This window comes from Stylophora pistillata, chromosome 6 (genome assembly GCF_964205215.1).
Source record: "Stylophora pistillata chromosome 6, jaStyPist1.2, whole genome shotgun sequence".
NCBI classification, from domain to species: domain Eukaryota; kingdom Metazoa; phylum Cnidaria; class Anthozoa; order Scleractinia; family Pocilloporidae; genus Stylophora; species Stylophora pistillata.
Window position 1 is genome coordinate 24,229,693 of NC_142524.1, and position 20,737 is coordinate 24,250,429.

At 38.1% G+C, this 20,737-nt stretch overlaps 1 protein-coding gene across 1 annotated transcript in view; it reads left to right on the forward strand.

Moving 5' to 3' along the window:
• Positions 1-405: 405 nt before the first annotated feature.
• Positions 406-20,737, forward strand: part of LOC111329818 (ubiquitin carboxyl-terminal hydrolase 34-like) — a 61,540-nt gene continuing 41,208 nt past the window's right edge. The window contains exons 1-15 of the mRNA XM_088725217.1: positions 406-579; positions 690-765; positions 867-1,146; positions 2,312-2,353; positions 4,804-4,953; positions 5,581-5,648; positions 6,077-6,190; positions 7,395-7,473; positions 15,263-15,327; positions 15,972-16,050; positions 16,455-16,547; positions 16,707-16,953; positions 17,552-17,717; positions 18,750-19,116; positions 20,083-20,210. Coding sequence (XP_088581343.1) covers positions 537-579; positions 690-765; positions 867-1,146; positions 2,312-2,353; positions 4,804-4,953; positions 5,581-5,648; positions 6,077-6,190; positions 7,395-7,473; positions 15,263-15,327; positions 15,972-16,050; positions 16,455-16,547; positions 16,707-16,953; positions 17,552-17,717; positions 18,750-19,116; positions 20,083-20,210 — 1,997 coding nt within the window. The 5' untranslated portion in view covers positions 406-536. The remainder of the gene's footprint in view (positions 580-689; positions 766-866; positions 1,147-2,311; positions 2,354-4,803; positions 4,954-5,580; positions 5,649-6,076; positions 6,191-7,394; positions 7,474-15,262; positions 15,328-15,971; positions 16,051-16,454; positions 16,548-16,706; positions 16,954-17,551; positions 17,718-18,749; positions 19,117-20,082; positions 20,211-20,737) is intronic.

Genomic DNA, 20,737 nt, shown 5'->3' on the forward strand with positions numbered 1-20,737 from the left:
TATACCTAGTTATTGAAACAATGATGTTGGAAATTCACAATTAGCAAAATCAACTTAAACACAAATTGAACAGAAATGATAACGATAAAAGGCTTATTCATGTGAAACACACACGGTAGCACCCTTTATGGTTAAAAATCACAAGAGAAGGAATTGCTACTGGAAAGGAAATTTTTTTTTTTTTTTTTTTTCAGAACATTTGACTCCTCACCCCCAATATGCTTATAAACCTTTTTGACTTAATGAGAAGGATTCCATAATGAGAAAAAAAAAAAAAAAAAAAATGAAAGCATAAGCGTTTTCTAGTCACCTCTTAGAATCTCGAGTAATTGTGTTCCCTCAACCTCCCCCTGGGGTTCTGGTTATTATTACCCAGGAATCTAAGGGAGCTATATTTTGAGTGAGGTCGAGGCTGGTAAAATCAAAATGGCGCGAGAACATGGCGTGAATACTTCCTATATTTCAGCCATAAAAACTTCAAAAAAATACTTAATTATTTTTGTATCGCAAATTTTTCCTCTCTTCTGACTAAGAAAATGTCAGAATGCTGCAAAGAACTTCTATCAATTGTTGATAAATGTAAGGTTTGACTGAATTCAACAAAAAAAATGTCTATTTCACTGCGTTTTTTCGCCAATGCCAGACAGTTTTTAGGAGTGTCTGACTGAAATTTTCTGTTGTCAATTTAGATGACTTGGAAAATCCTGAATTTGGAAAAGACGATGTGACAGAGTTAGTTTCGTTTGTCCTTTCGTGGCCACAACGGTATGTAAACCCGCAACTGCGAGATTGTTACGTGGTAAAGACTGGCCATAGCGGACTAGCTCCATGCATGAAAGTCTACTTATTTTTCTCTTTTCTCTCAGGCAATGTAGGTGCATTTTCCGAGATCAGCTGTATTTAGCCCGCTTGGAAGATCTGCTTCAGCATCTTTTGAAATGCGCTATCGATCTTATATGCGAGCTTCGTGTTCCCGCTGTCGAAGATGAGAAGAAGGAAGGAACTGAAATTAGCGAAGATCAAAATAAGGTGGATCAAAACGAGTGGTCACAACCAGAAAAGGAGAGATTGTTCCTTGCTGTGGGAAAAGTATTTCAGCTGCCTCTTCCTTTCTATCAAGTGCGAAAGATTCATCTTTTGCGACAGGTTTGTTGCATAAAGTTGTGCGATTTTTTGAAGTAAACCTCTTTGGGAGGATTTAATTTCTAAAACGAAGCTATCTAAACAGCTTATATTGTGGGGTTAAGTAGTGTGTTAGCGAGCTTTTTAATCGCACTTTCAGCAGTCATTTCGAAAGGATTATAGATCCCATCCTCTTAAACACGTTTTGTGTACGTATACTATATATGGTCGGTCAACAAAAATTGTCTCAGGAAAGTTTGATGATCATATGTAACTTTTTAGCAACTTTGAACCTCGCACGTGTGCGGATCACAGGGTAAAATGGTATGATCTTTCTCATCTGCACTTACATTTGGTAACTTCTAAAGTTAATTCAAAGTTTTGGTTCACACGCTCAAGAACACTTCAATAGGTTTTTTCACTTTTGTAAACTGAAGTTATCTTTTATTGTGTGGACAAAATCTGCCCAACAGCATGCAAGAGGCATGCACTGCTCATGCTCTGGGCACAAGGCAACACGGCTGTCTCAGTTTTTGGCTATTCTGAGCAAAGTTTGCTAGTTTAATCCAATGACTTTTTATCCTACACTGCTATCTATGACATACAGTTACCCTTGAACTGCTGATATATAATTAGAAATTCTCCCTTTAATTTTTCATACATTTTCTGGTTATGTTGTTAACCATTAAGACTACCAATGAGTGACCAAGACAGACAATTGATGCGAATGAAGAAAAAAATCAGTTAGGGGATTATTACCTGGTCCAATACCAAATCCTCTAAACTAACTTCATAAGAATTGTATGACAGACAGTAAAGAAAAACACCAATAAAATCTTGGGAGTAAAGTTAAAAAAGGGATACTATCTTTTTTCTGGTAATGATATTTTGTGTAGTGTCATTACCTGGCTGAATAATTTACCAAGGAGAGTGAAAAGTTATCTATTCTAGGACGTAGTGAATAACGCTGCTCTTAAATTTCCTACAGTTGCAGTGGTTGTATTTTGAGATTCACTCATAAAGTGCACTAGGTGTTTTTCTTTTGTCTGGTGAGAATTGTATTTTAAAGGCAGCCCAATTTTTGCAGGGAAATGTAGACCCTCGGTTATCTAAATGTATTCTTAGAACTAGATATGGAAGTTGTTTCTTTTCCTTGTCAATCAAATTATTGATATTTTTTTTTTAATAGGAAACAACAAGTAAAGACTGTTCCAAATACTGTGATGTCAATGTAAGTAAATTGTTTTGATAGTTGATTATTGTTTCATATGTCAGTGTGTGTTTATGAGGATATCAAACACACTGGAGATTTTGAGAGCATGAGAAAAGCCTAAGAGTAGCTCAAGGTGTAGCTGAGAGCAGCTCTAGCTTCTTGAGTTCTTTCAAAACTTCCTAAGTAGGTACATATGAACCAATTTTTTGTAACGTTCTTAATGTAGTATTATCATGGATATTGTTTTCTTAAAATTTAAAACTTCGAAGAAAGTTGGCATTTAACAAATCTAAAACAAGTTGTCATTTGACAAAAACAGACCACTAAGACTTTATACCCTAACATCATCATGTCTATACATTTGCAAAGGTGCTGCTAACGAAAATTTGTTCAACGGTCGAGAACTTCTCAAGTGTGCAATCACTTCCTTTATTCTTATGACAGTGATGTGTGATTCAGGGGTAATATTGAAGAGTATTTACATGCTGGTCAATGTATGGGGTTAAAGAGTTAAGAAGGAAAATAAAGATTTGACTCGTTCATAATTTCATTTGTCAAAGACAAAGTCCATTGTTAGGAACAATTGAGGCATGACAGTGAACCTTGAAATCCTCAAGAGTGACCAGTAGCTAATTTCTCCTTACAAAATCAACCCTAAATCAAGCATTGGAGTCACAAGAGTAAAGGAAATGAATGCCAACTAAAGCAGCACCTGATTGTGAAACAAGTTCTCTTGGTTAGCATCTTAGGAAAATTAATGTCTAGAGAACAGTGTAGAGAATATAGACATGGTTTTATTAGAAGCTGGGCCACAGGGACTGGCACCCGTCTACTTAAAACAGAGTACCTGGCTACTTCATGTACAAAATAAAAAAAAGTCATCAAGAAAAAAATTAATATTTACTCTTGTAGTTTTAAAACCTTTTTTCTGCCCTTATTTATCAATTACTTGCCCCAAGATCATGAAAATAAAATGTACTTTGACAAGAAAGGTGCCACGCATTAATTGAGTGCTTTAAGTGCGTGATAAGCTATTACATAACACTTGCACGTAATGTGTCACATGTTTAGAGCAAATGCATTCTCTGGAGTTATAATGGCAAGCAAAAGAAAAGCTCAAGGCATCCTGGATTCTTTTTTGTCATTTTCCTACAAGAAGTCAAAAAGTTAGTTTTAAGCATTTCATCAATCTTGTATTCTTTACACGTTTCTTTGAGGGAAACACGCAAGCACTCATTTGCATATGAAAGAGCAAGAGCGATGACCCAGAAAATTGAATTTATGTTTTCTGGTTGTAATTGGATTTGGAGGAATGGTTCTCTTTATTGAAAAATTACATACAGTAACAATACTTCCTATGTTTTCCATTTCTTTTAAACTGTTCATTTAACACTTTGTCTGAAGTACAATTCAAAATGTGAAATAAACAACAAGAGTAGAGTGTTGCCGTAAAAGATGCTCATCGGCTAACACATGCATCTCAATGTAAAGCCAACATTTTCTTGGTTTCAAAGCTTCAATATTCTGAGCAGTTTTTTAGAAACTTGAAAGAAAATTTGTTCCAATGTAATTTTCATTCAAGATAAAGCCAAGAAAAGCATTCAAAAGCTTTAACATCAAAAATTTTAAAGGTGAAAATCTGCTTCAGCCTGTTAGGTGCTGAGAATTTTATCATTGGAATCCTGTTGTTTGGAATCTTCAATATTTTGAAACTCCCAGTAACTTGGACTGAAAGTAATTTTCTATTGAGGAAGAAGTAGAGGAAACCTCCAAAGCCTTGGAGCTAACAGATTTGGATGCTGAAGATTCTGATTACGGCCCTGACTTTGAGTTTTCATAAACTTCAGAAATGTTGTCAGTTTCTCTCTTGACGAGGCTCTACAAAACAACAGTATTGTTTTGATATAGCTATAGCTGTGTATTAAAACAGTCAAATTCTCCCAGAGTACCATTCTTTCTTTACTCAGACTAGATTAAGTAGGCATCATAATTCATTGCAAGAAAATGTCTTTTCCAGATAGTAGGAAAATGTGCTCCTGGGAAACTTAAGTTTTAAAAATTTCTCAGGGGAACATGCCCCCAGACCCCACTAGAGGTTCACGCCTTCAGCCCTCAATTTTATTAGGGTACCTACCTACTCACATGGCAGCATCCTTCTACTTCAAAAGTTAATGAAAACCCTGTATACAAACTGATGTTAGGTTGTAAAGAATTTAAGGGCTAGTAAGCCTCCAAACTTCACCTTGATCCAAGGGATGTCACTAAGCAGTCACTCTCAGCTAAATTTTCCAGCTGAATTTGAGCAAGATCTTGGCCAACGAGAAGGACACTACATTCGCACTCATTTGGTGTATCATTGTTCCAAAACCCCAGCAGCCTTGCAGGAAAGAGGTGGACAAGGACTGTCACAGGGACTCTTTTCCTACATTACTTGTTCAAGTAGCTTATACAGTATTTTGCCATTTTAGGACGGGGAAGTACCAGAGGCTCTTTTGATTAATGTAGCATACTTCTGCAACCATGGTGGTCTATGTGCCATCAGGGAAGCATTTCAAGATGCTGATCCGACTACATTGCCATTTCCAATTGCTCATCATCTCATCAATATTGTTACTCAGGTAAAATGTATTGAATGCTCTTATATCCCTCCAAAGTTACTACAATTATCGTTCAAGTGAGATGCAGAGAAAGTTTGATATGGGGGGCTTTGACTGTAAAATAATGGTTTTGTCATGGGAAACCTTCTTATGGTTCTAGTGGTAACTAAATCTCAAGAGTGGTATGTCAACAGTCAAATGAGGAAACCTACCAAAGCAGTCAAACAAATCATTACCACTGAGAACAGAGCTAGTTTCCTATGATAACATCTGGATTTTAAGGTTGAATGGTGGTCACTAAACTTCTCTCATGCCTCATTCGAATGAAAAATAGTAGTCAGGGCTCGACACTCACTTTTCATCTTACTAGCCAAGTGGCCAGTGACAACTTAGATGTTACAACAATTTCAGTTTGTTTACTAACCAAACTGGCCTATGGAAATTGAAAACCACAAGCCAAAACTGAATTTCTACTAGTGTGTGGCTAGTTGGCTACTGTTAGTGTCAAGCCCTAGTAGTAGTAGAAATTTTGATTAAGTGGTATTGTTACAACGTGTCCTTAAACTATTTGCCTAATGTTCCATTTTTTCTGAATTCTCATTATCCACTCGTGTGTTCAAGCTGAGCTCTTTTTATTCCTTTCTTTAGCTACGCTTATGGTTTAGCATTCAGGCAATCATGCAGTACATAATTCCACTCCGAAGGCCTGTCATAAGGTTAGTCTAATTTTATACAGTAGAATATTTTGTCCTGTCAAAATTTAGATAAGACAAATCCATTGCCCAGGTTTTGAAAACCAGGGTAAAGCGTGAAGTAATTGAAAGAAAAGAGTAAACAAAGTACTTAAAAGAAAACATTTTTTTAAGCACTTGTTTATTGTGACTTCCTTTTTTCTCTGGCATCCACCATTTTGTAAACAGGAAGTGAAGAATTAGTGCACTCAAAGCATCCCAAAATATTGTTTTCAGGCCAGTCTCTCATTGCATGCAAAGCACCTTCTTTGATACTTTGTCTTTGAGCAGCCTCACTTGAAATTGGCAGCACAATTTCTTAACAACAATACTCTGCTTATGGTGAGCTAGTAGAGTTACACACAACCCAGCTTATTTGTATAAATCAATGTGTGCTTTTTGATATTATACAGGTATCTTTGTAAACTAACAGACAAGGATTTGCGACAACCAGATGGTCGTATCATGGTTGACTCTATGTGGAGTGCTGTGAAAGGGCCTGTGGAATCTGGACCCATCTGTGATAAGTATGGGGTGTTTGCACTTTTGAAGATTTCAAGACATTAGTGTTATACACTGATCAATTCAAAGCTTCAAAATCTCTCTCCTCTCCCCAGGGCAACCCGTAGGCATTTGACCGTCCTCTGTGCTCAGAGGGAAGGAAATTTTAACCTAGTCTATCTGGGGTGGGAAATTTGAACCAGAAATGTCAAATCTCTCCTAACCAGTATTATATCTTTAAACATAAATCGAGGTGTTTAAAGTTAAAGAGTTCAATTCAATTTTCATGAGTTCTTCAAGGTGAGGCGTGAGTATTCCAGTGGTCAGAGTGCTGGACTCTGGGTCGGACGGCCCGGGTTGAAGTCCTGGCTGGGGCACTATGTCGCGGCCTTCAGCAAGTCGCTTCACTCACATTGCTTTGTCTTTTCGGATAAGACGTAAAGCCGTAGGTCCTGTCTCCTGCAGGGTCTGGGGTAGGAGACGTTAATTTCCCACGCACGAGATTACTGTGTGGTGGATGTCCTCCCCTGAGTGGGAAGGTGAGATTGCTACATGGACTGAAGCAGCTGCCGAAGGCGCCTGATAAAATGCTGACGTCTGATCTCAACCTTACTACATTGAGGCTGAAAAGCCCCTTTAGGGGAGCTTCAATTAACGTTGCACTTAACAAGGTGTAGGTTTTAAAGCTTGGTCAATGTGCAAAGTCACAGTTACTGATTTTGTCTTCTACAAAAACATTGGGAAGGGTATTTGAACACAAAAATTTGGTTCAGGGGGGGCATAAATTTGGACAAACCAATCTTCAAAAGTTCAGATGCCTGGGGAGCTGCCGGAGGAGAAATTTTAAAGTTTAAACTTGATTGATGCGTTTGAAAAGGAAACTCCATGTACATTTTCCTCTATGCATTTCCTTTGGTACTGACAGAGAGGCTTTGTATAACAATCAAATTTTCCAAGGTTGACAACCATTTCCTTTATTCTGATAATCTTAATAAATGACTCAGCAGCATTACTGTGAGGAAAAATTTGATCTTGGTCACTCCAAGGTTTAAAGGGTTAAAAAAAGGAAAGAAACATGTTTGTTTTGTGTGGCATGAAAAGTAACTAACATGCCATGTTTCTGATAGAGCAAATAAAACTTCCATTACTCTAAGACCAGAAAAGAATTTGCTCAGAATTAACCACCTTACATATTTTATGCACTCAAACTCCCTTTTTTTATTTTTACAGGGATAGTTTAGATCTGGCCTTCAAATACTTTACTTCATCCACACTGACAGTGAGGCTTGCTGGTTTGAGTCAAATAGCAGTAAGTCAAAGAGGCTGTGACCAAAATTCATAATTACCTAAATCTTTAAAAACTTAGAGATTAAGCATGCGTGCTTTCACTCACGTTCATTCATATAGACTGTAAGAGTTGATAATTCAAATACTGACCATCTAAGGTCACGAGACTATGCAAAATATACTACACCAGGGCAAAAATACCAAGCAAAAAACAACTGCATGGAACAATCCAAACATTGATGTTTGTTTTTTTTTTTGTTTTTAGGCTTGTCTTAGAAAGAAACAAAATTTTAAGTGTAGCACATTTTTTGTTTGGTCATGAAGAACACCTAGATGCTTTTGTTTGTCTTTGGCATACTCCTTAACCAATTGATATTATGATACAGATAAGGCTGTAGGAAGTATTTTGCAAACTACAATTAAAACACTAAAAAGTGAAATGATAGTGCTCATTGCTCGTATTTTCCATGCCCCTTCAATTCTTGGAAAAATGTCAGCAACTTGCAAAATTGTGATGAAATTTTGTGGGCCGAGGCCAGGAACGTGAACTCAATGTCAGCAAACTGACTCAACTTGCAAAATGTCTCTGCATATTATATGTTAAACCATGGAATGAGATTATTTATTGTTTTGAGAAACATGCTAGTAGCATGAACAAACTTGCTTCAATGAAATAAAGATTTACAGTACATGTAATTTAACTTAGAAAGTTATGCTTTGGTGAAACTGTTAGTAAGGTAAAAAAATGATAATTTTTCATGTATTGAAGTTTGAAGCAATATGGACACCATGTGTTGTGGCAAAATGATGGTGGCAGTACATAACATGATTGTATTTGTTCTGCTATTGATATCGTACTAAAACAATTATTTGACAATCATCCCATATTCTGATGAAATTTTGTGGGCCGAGGCCAGGAACGTGTTCGATAATTGAGTCAGTTTGCTAGACATAACGTCTCGTAGTCACGTTCGACGCACTAAAAACTACTATAAAACGAATACAAGAATTGTAAAAACGTGTAAAATGGTATATAAAAAGTCACTTGTAAAAATGTAGCGGAATTCCAAATCGATTTCGATCAATTACGATCCTCATCAGTAGTACTCCGCCATGTTTAAAATACTCATAAATAATTGTTCATATAAGTGACTCTGAAATGTCCACACTTCTTCCAGGCTTCATGTAAGCGGTCATGATGTATCAATCACAGCTCGTGGGATTTGAAAAAAGTTCCATTCGTTCTTGGAGTTCATAAGCGAGTCTTCGTTCACATTATTTATCCTCACTCCTTCAGTTATTTGTCTCAGCATCGCGTCATTGTGATAAACCCCCGTCACATCCATTCGGAACTGCTTTACCTCTCTATTGTGTTTCTCTTTACAGTGTTTCCACAATGCAGATCGTTCTTCCTTATTGTTAAGTGATTTCGTATGCTCTTTCCCTCTGGTATACGCGCTCCTGGCTGTTTCCCCTACGTATACGCTGTTACACTGGATACACTTAATCTCATACGTCACACTTTCTCTATCACACGGTCCTTTTCCACCTGTGCTACACACTGGGCAGTCTTCTCGTCCACACTGTCGCGGTTTAAATGGGTCGGACTTTTGGAGTAGTCGTTTAATGGCGATTCCGGCTTTCTCCACCACTTTAATATTGAAACCTTGCTGCTTTATTTCTGTCTGGTATTCCTTCTGTAACCGTGAGTTGGGCGTAGCTGGTACAAAAATTACTGATTCATTCCCGCCGCGTTTGTACCAGTTGGATTTCCTTTCGCTCTTTTCCTTTTCTCATTCCACCTTTCTCCACTCCTTGGGTCGATGTAACGGTCTTTCTCCTTTTCGCTCAGCTCTTTGTCTCGCTCTAAAAGCTTTGAGGGCCGAATCTACAACCTCATATCTGAATTTCTTGCTGTACCCCGAGTATTGCATTCTCAGGACCATCTCGTTAACATTCTCTACTACTCGTTCCCATGGTAACAATCTGCTACAGTTAAGTAAGACCCGAAGGACTTCTTGGGTCAGGACTGTTCTCTTTGTACTCCAGCTTACGGCAGACCTAGCATGTATGACTGTCTTAGAAGCCATGCTCTTGGAATAAAACTCATACATGATCACTGAGGCTGAGGCTTTCTCGTCCTGCCTGTCTGTCTCTTCCCCTTTTGTTTCCATCCACACCTTCAAGTCAAGGATAGGTAGCTTTCCGTCCTGGTGTTTAGAGGGGTAATCTATTTCGAGTTGTATTGACGGGTGTATGTCGTTTCCTATCTGTTTATTTAGTCACTTATATGAACAATTATTTATGAGTATTTTAAACATGGCGGAGTACTACTGATGAGGATCGTAATTGATCGAAATCGATTTGGAATTCCGCTACATTTTTACAAGTGACTTTTTATATACCATTTTACACGTTTTTACAATTCTTGTATTCGTTTTATAGTAGTTTTTAGTGCGTCGAACGTGACTACGAGACGTTATGTCTAGCAAACTGACTCAATCCCATATTCTTTCTAGTAGAAAGCTTTTAGGAAACAAGTATGTTCATCAGTATCAAAAAAATACAATCTCACTTTAGAAACAGCTTTCATTTATCAGTTATCAGCCAAACATTTTAGAATTAGTGATAACCACTGGAAAACTTTACTGCATTGTTTAAGACCCTTAGACCAACATTTTTGATAAAGGGCCATTCTGAATTAATGTCTGCAGATGAGGACAACAGCTTGGAAGTTTGTCAACTCAGAAAAGAGACTGATATTGAAAATTTTCTTGAGTTGCATCTATTGAAGCATTTTGTGTAAAGAAGTTTTAAGAACAAACCTCTAAATCATTATTTTTCTATGTTTGAAGAATCATCTCAGGTTATTACTTCTAAAGCTTTTTTCTTTCCTTGTAAATTGTTTAGATTTCTGGGTACCCTGGTCTGAAATGTTTAATTCACATGTGTACAGTGTTTGCAAGTTGTCATTGGTAAAAACAAATATTTATCCTTGTTGCATAAAGTGTAGATCTTTTCTTAATTTTACATGCTCATGAAGGTTCTTTCCACTTTTGACCCTTCTTACTCCAACATCAGTGTCCATGTTCTCTTTACATTTCCTTTGGTAAAGACAAGAGAATTGTTTAACAATTAAAGCTTCTTTGCTTGGTATCATCTCCTTTATTCTTATGAGAACTTAAGACTTGACACAGTCCATCTTTTCAGAGCTGCTGAATTCTCTGTAAGACCCAATATGCCTTTTCCTCTTACACGAGCATTGATTTGTCATTGAGCGTGATTGAAGACCATGGCTGAGAACAGAGCGCTAGTCAAGTAATCAGTAAAATAGCCATTGTTTGGAAGGACACACATCACTTTAGTGTGCAGGAAGGCACATGGCACCTTTCTCTTGCTTATGAGGGTCATTTACACTCTCAGCCCATTACACCCAACATCAGTATCCATATTCTCCATACTTGTTTCTTTACTTTTCTTTTGGTCCTGATAAAGAGAATTTGTTTGGTAATCATATCCTTCATTCTCATGATTGTAATAAATTTTCCAGCAGTGATATTGTAAGGAGAATTTGTACCCCAGTCACTTGAAGGTGTTAAAGAGTTAACCAGAGGGAGAATTTTAGACTTGATACTGTCCATCATTTCAGAACTGCTGGATTCTCTGTAAGGGCAAATGTGCCTTCACCTTTAACAGGAGCATTAATTTTCCACTGAGCATGATTGAAGGCCATGGGCAAAATAGCCTGGTGGTTCAGTATACAATAGATAGCCATTGTGTTTGGAAGGACACACATCCTTGTAGTGTGCAGGATGGCACCTTACATAGTAGTAATGGTCCATCACAACATCTTTGGCAGTATCTGTCAAATAGCATTGATTAGGGACCTTCAGAAACCACGACGGTGACGGCAACAAGGACGTGGAAAAACAAGAGATCTAATTGGCAGAACAATAGCTCAGCACGTGGGTTTTGAAACTTTGTACATTTCTTAGCCATCCTATGCAAAACAACAACGTGAAATCGCCAAAATTTGCGTCGTCTGCGAACCAAAACCGCGACGGCAAATTATTTTAATTTCCATTTGGAACTCAACGGCTACTTTATACGTCATACTGAAGTTGAGCTGTGGCGCTGTATGAGACAGTAAGCTCCTGCAGCAATTTTTGAAATTCTAACTAAGAGTAGAAATTCATTTTTTAATCGAAGTCTTCCTTGGCGTCGCCGTCGTGGTTTCTTAAAGTCCCTATTATTAAAAGAGTGCTACCTTAAAGGAAGGTTCTGAGGATGTAAAGGAATGTCATTTCCAGATTAGACACTAAACAGGGGTGCTGAAACTGCCATGACTTTTTTGTTATCGAATCTTTCCATTCTTCTCTTGAGAATTGGTTCTCTTGCCTATTCTCTCTCCTCTTGAGGTGACATTTTTGGTAAGCTTCATTTATTAAAATATGCAGACTTGTAGCCATCATATGGTTTGCTTGTCATGTGTAGTTTACACAGCTTGAAGATAGAAATGACCCAGCTTTTCCCTGTATTGCTGGTCTTTGTTGTACATGATGTCTACCCATATGCTGTCACTCAGTTAGTTGCTGGGAAAGTTGAAGGCTGTCATCCCTGCACAAAGTTTGTGCAGTGCTCTATGCATAATGATAAATTTCATAGTAGACTTTATTGTGTGCATAATTATACTGCCTCACCATAGCCAAGGAGCAAGTGCTCTCTAAATTTTTTGGTGACAAAGAGGTTCTGAAGAGGATCTGTATGAAATTTATGATACAATATCTCTGGATTGCAGGGTGTTTATTAGGCATCATAGTTTGGAAAATTTTCCTATTGCCAAAACAGAATTCCTTTTCAGAGTACTTGCAGTCTCAGTTAACACCCTTGGGTCAAAGTTTCTCTTGTGCAGCAAGTCTGTTAGTGATGCTGTGCCAGGCATCTAAATCTTTCATTTTCATCCACTAGGGAAACACAGTTTGAGTGTCAAAAGCAATCTGGGATTGTTTTGTATTTTCCTTTCTTTGCTCTGCGATTGGTCCAGAAAACTTGCACCACTCTCATCTAATCAGATTAAATAACCAAAACCAATCTGAGTTGGTTGCTTGCATTTTCCCGTGCTTTGGGTTATTTGGAGTATTTTGAGTTCTCACTGACCCTTAATGATGGTTTCTTTTCTTCTGACAAACCATTGTCTTTATTTTGGTTTTGGCTTTACAACATACAGTCAAAAAGCCCTTTAACTGCTGTCGTACCTGAAATGTAAAAACAAAATCACAGATGGGAAGTTTTGTAGGTGTAATGTCACTTGAACTTGACAACAAATGCATGGTATGTAGATAAAGGCCCTTTCTGACAGGCCTTTTGGTATCCAAGACAATAATAGTTCCTTTGAGGATGGTTTCTTCACTTTGGTTTCATCCTCAGGTCAAAATGTGATGTCTTTTGTCAAAACTGTGATCAGATTCATGTACAGGAAAGAAAAACCCACTTTTAGAAAAAAAAATTGGTGCCTCATTCCCAACATGTGGTTTTGTAACTCAGTCAGTGATGGCACCCAACTAATATTGGAGAGGCATGGCTGTGCATTCTGTCAAGACCTGACTTAACTTACAGCTCATCTGGGAGCATTTCTTCATTTTGTTTCTTTATTATTTGTTTCATTTTAACTGTGATGTTAACACCTCTTCATGATTGGATTCCCATGTTGTTGAAAGAAAATGAGCTTTTGAAGTTAATGGAAATCAGGAATGTGACCAATTTCATGATCTGTGCAGAGGTGAACAGTTACCTTCTACATTTAAACACTAAAAGTTGCCTTGTCCCAAGCATGTGGCTTAGCCAGTACCCAGTTAAACTCCTGGCATGGGTGGAGATAGAGGCATTGTGAGAGCAAAGTTAGGGATGTGGTCTAGCAGAGCCTGGCAGCCCCTGGCGCCTTACTTTTGTTCTTGGGTGACTTTGGAATCTTAGTTTTTTCATAAAAAGCTTATGCTGGGCACCCTGGATTTCACAGTCTCAGAGCACTGGGCTCCCTTCAATTTTTCGTAGAGCACAGCCTCGAAAGTGTTAACCCCTTGACCTTGCCAGCTCCTAAACCTGGTTCTTCACACTAACCATTTTCCCTCTGTATCTCCCACAGCTCAGTTGTTAGTAGCACCCAACTAGCATCTGGGAGACACAAGTTTGAATCCTGTTGAAGCCTTAATTTTTTCAGGCTTGTTTTCTGCAATTTCTTTAAGGCGGCTCATTTGGAAGGATCTTTTTTATACTTGAATAATATCTGCAGGTCAACATACGATTTATTACATTTGATTGTTTTCAGATCTCTTTACCGGTATGAAGAACCCATCAAAATTGTCTTTGCTGGCAGCATGTGGCTTTTTAGCCTAGTTGGTAGTAACCCCCAACTGGTACCTGGGGAGATACAGGTCCCAATCAGTTCTTTTAGGCCTCTTTTCCCTATTTTTTTTTTTCCTAATTGCAACTCACCTGCAAGGATCTTTTCTTCACTTGTCTGAACATTATGTGGGAGTCAAATTATATTTTATTCCATTTGATTCTAAAGCTCCTTTATTTTCATCTGCTACTCCTTCCCTCTAACAACTTCTAGTCTGCCTTGATTTTATGCCTGTTCGGGTGTGTTAACCTTTAAAGAATAATCAAAGTAAACAGTTGACAGAAGTGGTTCAAGTCAACTACACCCATGCTCTGTGCAAGACAGCATAGCACAGAAAAAAAAATGCAACAATGAAACCTCTAAGTTAGAGGTAGAATTCAGGTCAATAAAACACTCACAGGTGTCACTGAAACTTGTTCTCGCTTCCCATTGACTAAGACTGAAGAACATCAAGTTTGTTGAATTTTGGTGAGATACATGTTGACCAAGAATTGTTCATTTTACCTTGAGGACTGCATAGAGGAGGGTGAGTCAACACTTTACCACAATACTCCCATTTTGGTTCTCTCAATGTCTGCTGAGGACCTAATGTGAAGTTTTCTTCACTAGTGGAAAATAATGTAAAATCAGGGAAAGGTAGAAACTTTCTGTAATGAGATAAACATGGTTTACCAGTGGTGACTCAGATGATACATGTGTATTTACCATTTCATCATGCAGTGCCCAGATATTAGTACAATTACCAAGGAAAGGGTTACTAGATTGTATGTGATGAATAGGAATGTGTAGAATTCTGAATATGACTTAGTGTTTCATTCTAAGAAGCGTCTGTCTTAAAAAGTAATCTAACAAAGTCCATATTGTTTAGAACAATTTTGGCCATTTTCTACACTGGCAAAGTTCTGACATGCATAATGGTAGCTCTCATCTGCAGAGGTTAATTGAATAGACTTAATTAGTATATACTAAAACAGTGGATAGCGTTGAAGGCGCGCTCTGATTGGCTAGTCAAACTCCGAATATCATTTGCTATTTACCTCCGAGCAACTCGGGAAAAAATGGTGTCCCGGTTTGCATCCGTGACAAGCGAAGAAATCACTCAAATTAATGATGGTGGTGTGTATTATCTCACTGTTTTAGTATATACTAAAACAACTATTAAGGTCAGTGTCGATGGTTAGTGGTGGATATTTACCTCGCCGCTTCGTGGCTCGGTAAATATCCACCACTGACCACCTCCCCTGTGGTGAATAGTTGTTAATTGTATCTAGGAAAATGTTAGTCTTCAAGTCATCGGTATTGTGGTAAAGTTTCTTGCTTTTTGTGTAAATTTGAAAAAATTCAATGTTTTGCCTTTGATAAAAGCTGGATTGTACCTGTTTATTACACTGAACTGATCATCTTTCCTCAGAATCAGGTTCACATGTTCATGGATCTCTTTCAAACAGATCCAGCTTCAGAAATAGATAGGCAATGGTATGTCCATTAAACTAAAATTCTTTTGTCCATAATCTATAATTATTTCAACAGGAGTAACTTACGTTGGGAAACTTTTGACGTGTTCTCTATGGCATGTTATATTTATACGGTCTACTTGCTCCTGGACCGTACAGGGTTGTTGCTAATTGCTGGCAGCTAGCAAAATTCACCAGATGAAAAAGCAGCGATTGCCAGCTGGATTTTTGGCCAGCAATGGCCTGGTATAGCACCATGGGCCCTTTTGAGGTTACATACTAAAAATCATTCACCACTTTTGAGCTGCCTCACTCGAAATTTCAGGGGGTTCTTGTCATCTTGCTCTGGCATGTGTAAGAAAAAAAAATACAATTTCACATTATATCTTTATTTACAGTTTATCAGGGTGTGCTTATTAGGGTTTCATGTAAAGAAATAACACAAGCTGTCATAGTGTCTTCAACCAGAATATCGATCAGAAAAGGAATCTTCATTTTCCTCAAAGCTATTGGCTTTAAAATGTTATTTTTATTGGTCTAGCTAGGCTTCAAATACCTTCCGATTGGGTCTTGGCAGGTTATTTCACAATTTTTAGCAACAAAAATTATTTGTAATTAATAGTAATTTAATAAGATGATAATACAGTCATTGTTTTGACTCAACAGCTTGTGTACAGAGTTATCCCAATGGTTGATTGAGAACAAACTTGTGGAACATTTGTTTGGTCCAAATTTACATGTTGAGGTGATTCTTGATAAGTAGAGAAAATCACTTTTTTTGTGTGTTTGTGAATTGGCAAATAGCTCACGGATATTCTTTTATGGAGCTAAACATCTTGTAAGCAGCAAGTTTATTTCTCTTACCAGAGTGTCAATTATATTGGTATCCCCCCATATATGTCTAGTCATGTAGACATCCACTCAAGCAACCAGCTTGTATCTGCCTTCCTTGCCATTCCCCTGAAATTCATATTACTGAACTGCAGTTGTAAACCATGCAAGTAACTGTAATATCTGCCCTCTTCGATATGATTGTAAAATTTATAATCTTTGTAACCTTCTCTGTTATGTTATGTGGCTATTAGATAAATTTAATTAAATTGTGAGTATGATCTAACTGTCAAAATGTCCTGTTTCTACACTTTGTAGCTTCTTAAACAGTCTCAGATCATATTGAATTATTTGGCCCGGGAGACATGCCTCACTACCTCTCATTTGGACTGCATCTGGCTTGCAGCACAGGTACATATTGTATATTGCATTTACAACATTCATGTTTACTAATCAAGTAGTTGGTGGAATTTCTTTTGTTTCCTCAACTTATGATCGGTTAATTCTGTTGAGATGACCTTGTTGGCATTAGGAGCACACTCCTACTGACTGACCTCTGCTTCAATTCAGCTCAAACATGCCAGCCGTTATGTTCATGACCTTTTGACGGTGCTAACAAAACACATGGATATGCCCTCCATCTTGTACCTGCTGGACCTGGTTTCAAAGCTGCCACCAGCAGCTCACACCAGACAGACCCTCTACCTTGCGCTCGTTCTAATCAGAATTGTCTGGAGAGCAGGCTTGTCTCCTGCTGTGGCAGAATCTGGTACAGCTGTGCACACAAACAGCCCTGTGCGCGGACCATTGACTGCAGGTAAGTAATTCAGTGGTCACTTGCTCATTAATTTTGTCATGCAGTTGTTCGAAGGTTTTACAACGCTATCCACTGAGTAAATCTCATCCGATGGATGGTGCAATACGTTTTGCAGTCCCTGGATAGCAATTTATCTGTTGGATTTGTGTTATCTGCCCTTCATACAACTAGGCCGAGGTTTGTTGTAAAGCAGGGCCTGATTGTTATTCACCAATAAGAGAGCTGTTATGAAGTTGTTAGGACTCAGAACTCAGAACTTTCCATCTGAAGTCCAGCACCTTTATCATAGAGTCACCTCATCTGCCACAGTGCAATGGAAAGGCAGTTATCTGGGGTTGGTGTCAGCAAGGCTCTGGATGAAATAAAGGCAAGCAGAGTGGAGCATGTTACAGGGGACATATTGTCCAAGGGAAGGGAAGTAGGGTGCAGGAAAAATCTCCCTTGCACAAAAGGACAGCTACCATATGGAGGATCTAAGAATCTGAAATCCACTTACAGCTGTACCTGTTGTGTCAGGCTTAGAACCTTAACAATATTACCAAGTAGACCTTTTGCATCGATAAGGGGTTAACATTTTATTCTTAAAATAATTTCCTAGGGAGCACTAGTGCAGCAGTAGCTTCAGCCATGCAGAGGAAGTTCAGTCGAACAGCAAGTCTCAGCCAAAGTAGCAGCAGGAGTGGCAGTCTGAGTGACATAAGTTGCGATGGTGAACAGCTTGATATGGAAGAATCACTGACCCATGGTCACCAAAAATATGCACGGTATGCAATCAGTCACGGCATTGGTTTTGCAATTTATTTTCATTTCCATGGAGGGTAGTTTCCCTTGGGTTTGAGTTAGGGCCAGGCATCAAGGGTCGTGGGAGGCTCCACGTTCAATTGGTTTTTGGTTTTTCATTATTCTTAATTTTTTTTTTTTTTTTTGAATAGGTGATGTCTGAGTTCGTCATGGCTTTTTCGAGAGGTCTTAGATCTGATTTTTCTGCGTCCTAGCAGAAGGTCACTCCCCCCCCCCCCCAAACTACCCATTCATCTTTGTCAATGGAAGATTGTATCACAACCCAAAAAAAACTATTGTGCTTTGAGTATTTGTTCTTGACATTCATGTGGATGCAACCTGTATTGTTGTAAGCTACACTTTATTACAATTATATACACTCGAACCTTAGTTAGTCGAACTCACGAGGACTGGGATGAAAAGTCCAGATAAGCGAGAGCTCGGATAATTGAAAAAAAACCAATACATTGCAGAGCCTAAAGTAAAACTGAATGCACAATCGTTGTACATCTTTGTTGACAATTGCCAAAAGTAGATACTAAGAGTTTTTTAAGCTAACCACCAATATTAAATATCGACGATGAGAAATAAATGCTGATGTGAATTAGTTGGTTTCAAGTGCACGTCGCTGAATCTATCATTCTTTGAAGCTGCATCAGTGGAATAGCGTCGACTTTGCTTTGTTTTTCCGTCGGTGTTAAGCACTTCCTAAAACATTCAGCAGCTTCAGAAAGTGGAACAAATCCAGTCCCAGCGGAGCATTCATTACCTGTGCTTTGTTTAATGGAAAAAAAAAAGTTGTTACGTATCTCAAATCTGAAAAATCATTATTCAGAGTGAATGGGACCAGAGATGCAAGTCCGAAGAATTAATAATTATCGATTAATGATTAATAATTAACGATTAATGATTAATAATTAGCTATTAATGATTAATAATTAACGATTGATGATTAATAATTAATGTGTGATCGAAAATGCGGATAATCGAGGTTTGACTGAATTTTTCTGTCCAAGGCTTTCCTCCAAGGGGAGTGCTGACATGGAAACAGAGGAGATCCCTCCCCCCCCTGACCTCAGGCAGTCCTATGCAGGCCAAGCTGAAGATTATTCTAGCCAAGAAAAGACAGGTGGGGAAGACGCAGACATCGATAGCACCAGTTGCACAAACAGCCGAGGTAGCTCTCTCTCAGATAGGCGTGACCTGGATGATTTTGATGCGGAGGGCGTCCAAGATGAACTGACAAAGCTCAAGACAGTTGCAGCTCTGCGTGTTATGCAGGATGGAGGGGAGGAGCGGCAGAGGAGCTTAGGATTTGATTTGAACACAGTGTGTGAGCAAGGAAAGACACTACTTTGGGATCTTATTCAAGATGATAATGCTGTAAGTATTAATCCTACTTGTTAAAGGATCCCTTCCAACCACAATACCCTGCGCGCCCAAACAGAAAAAATAATTAAGAAATAACTAGTAAAATAGAAAGAACAATAAATTTGGAACGCGATTGAGGAAATGCAAGACCTCAGTGAGGCAAATGTACTCGGATGAACGAGGATTTCTTTCCACTTCACGACTTGTCCAATACCGGATGGCAGAGAAAATGGCGGATTTCACATATCGCGCGCGCAATGTATTGTGGTTGGAAGGGATCCTTTAAGTAGAGAATAATACATGGGCGCGCGTAGATAGATTTTTTATATCGCGTATAGGTCGAGTGTTTAATTTGACATCTCACGAGTGAGATATCGTGTCCAATACGAGCAGAGAAATTCCATATCTACAGGCAACTATGTATTATTTTATTATTATTATAATTATTATTGTTATTATTATTATTATTATTATTATTATTATTATTATTATATAAACACCATAGGTCTTTGCTGATAAGAAAAGTCGACTTTATGAATGGTGAACGCTTTACCATTCATTCATCACTCATTGGCGATATCAAACACATTTCCACCATCTTTGATTTATTCTTACTTTTACTTAAGTAACCTATTTATTCAAGTTGATACTGCATACCAAGTGAATTGCCAGCTCAATTATTGACAAGACTTCCAATGAGAACAATTTTTTGAGAACAAGTTTAAGAAGAACTTGTTTCTTCTAAAGCTGTTGAAATTAAACTTAATTTCCCTCAAGTGTGAACGCAGTCTTAGTTTGTAGTCGAACTTGGTCTAGTCACGTCCGAATCGATTAAATACCACACAACTTTAAGAACATGTTAGGAACGTTTTCGGGCTCAAATCGCTAAGAAAATAAGAACGTTTAGCATCAGCACCAAAATTAGACGTTCATATAAAAAGAAGAGTGTACTAAAAAGTTAACATTGATTGTGTTTAGATACACCTTTCTGATGGTTTGGTTCAAGAGGCAGAAAAGCTTCTTTGTCAGTTGATCTGTTACACTGGTGAGAAAAAGATCAGGATGAAGTTTATTGAGGGTTGTGTGGCTAATTTGGCTGCTAACAGGTACACCTAGTTGATTATTTGTGTAAAACTTGAGATGTCTTCCTGTGTTTTGAAAATTGTTTGTATTTTCCCCTTTACACCGGACATCAGTATGCAAGCTCTCCCTGCTGATCTCTTGACGTTTCCTGTGGTACTTGCAAGGAGAATTTGTGTAACAATCAAGAGCCTATCGAGTTTGCGATTATATCGTAAGCCGTTATTCTCAGGACTCAATTGTTTGATTCGGGGGTGTCAATGATGGGAGAAATCGGATACCTATCTCTCTAATAATAGGTTTTACGATCCAACTACACTCTCTTTGAGTACAAATAACGCCATAGATGAGTACAAATATCACGCGGTATTCAGTGTAATCCAGAGAACCGATTAAACAGGTTTTTTGGCATCGCGCAAGCGAAGAATTGGATTGAAATTACGAAAAAAAAAATGACGGACAATTTGAATCAGATTTCTGACGACGAAGAGTCGGAATGGCTTGCAAATATAGATCCAAGTTTATTAGATGAATCGAACGAAGAAAAACTGCC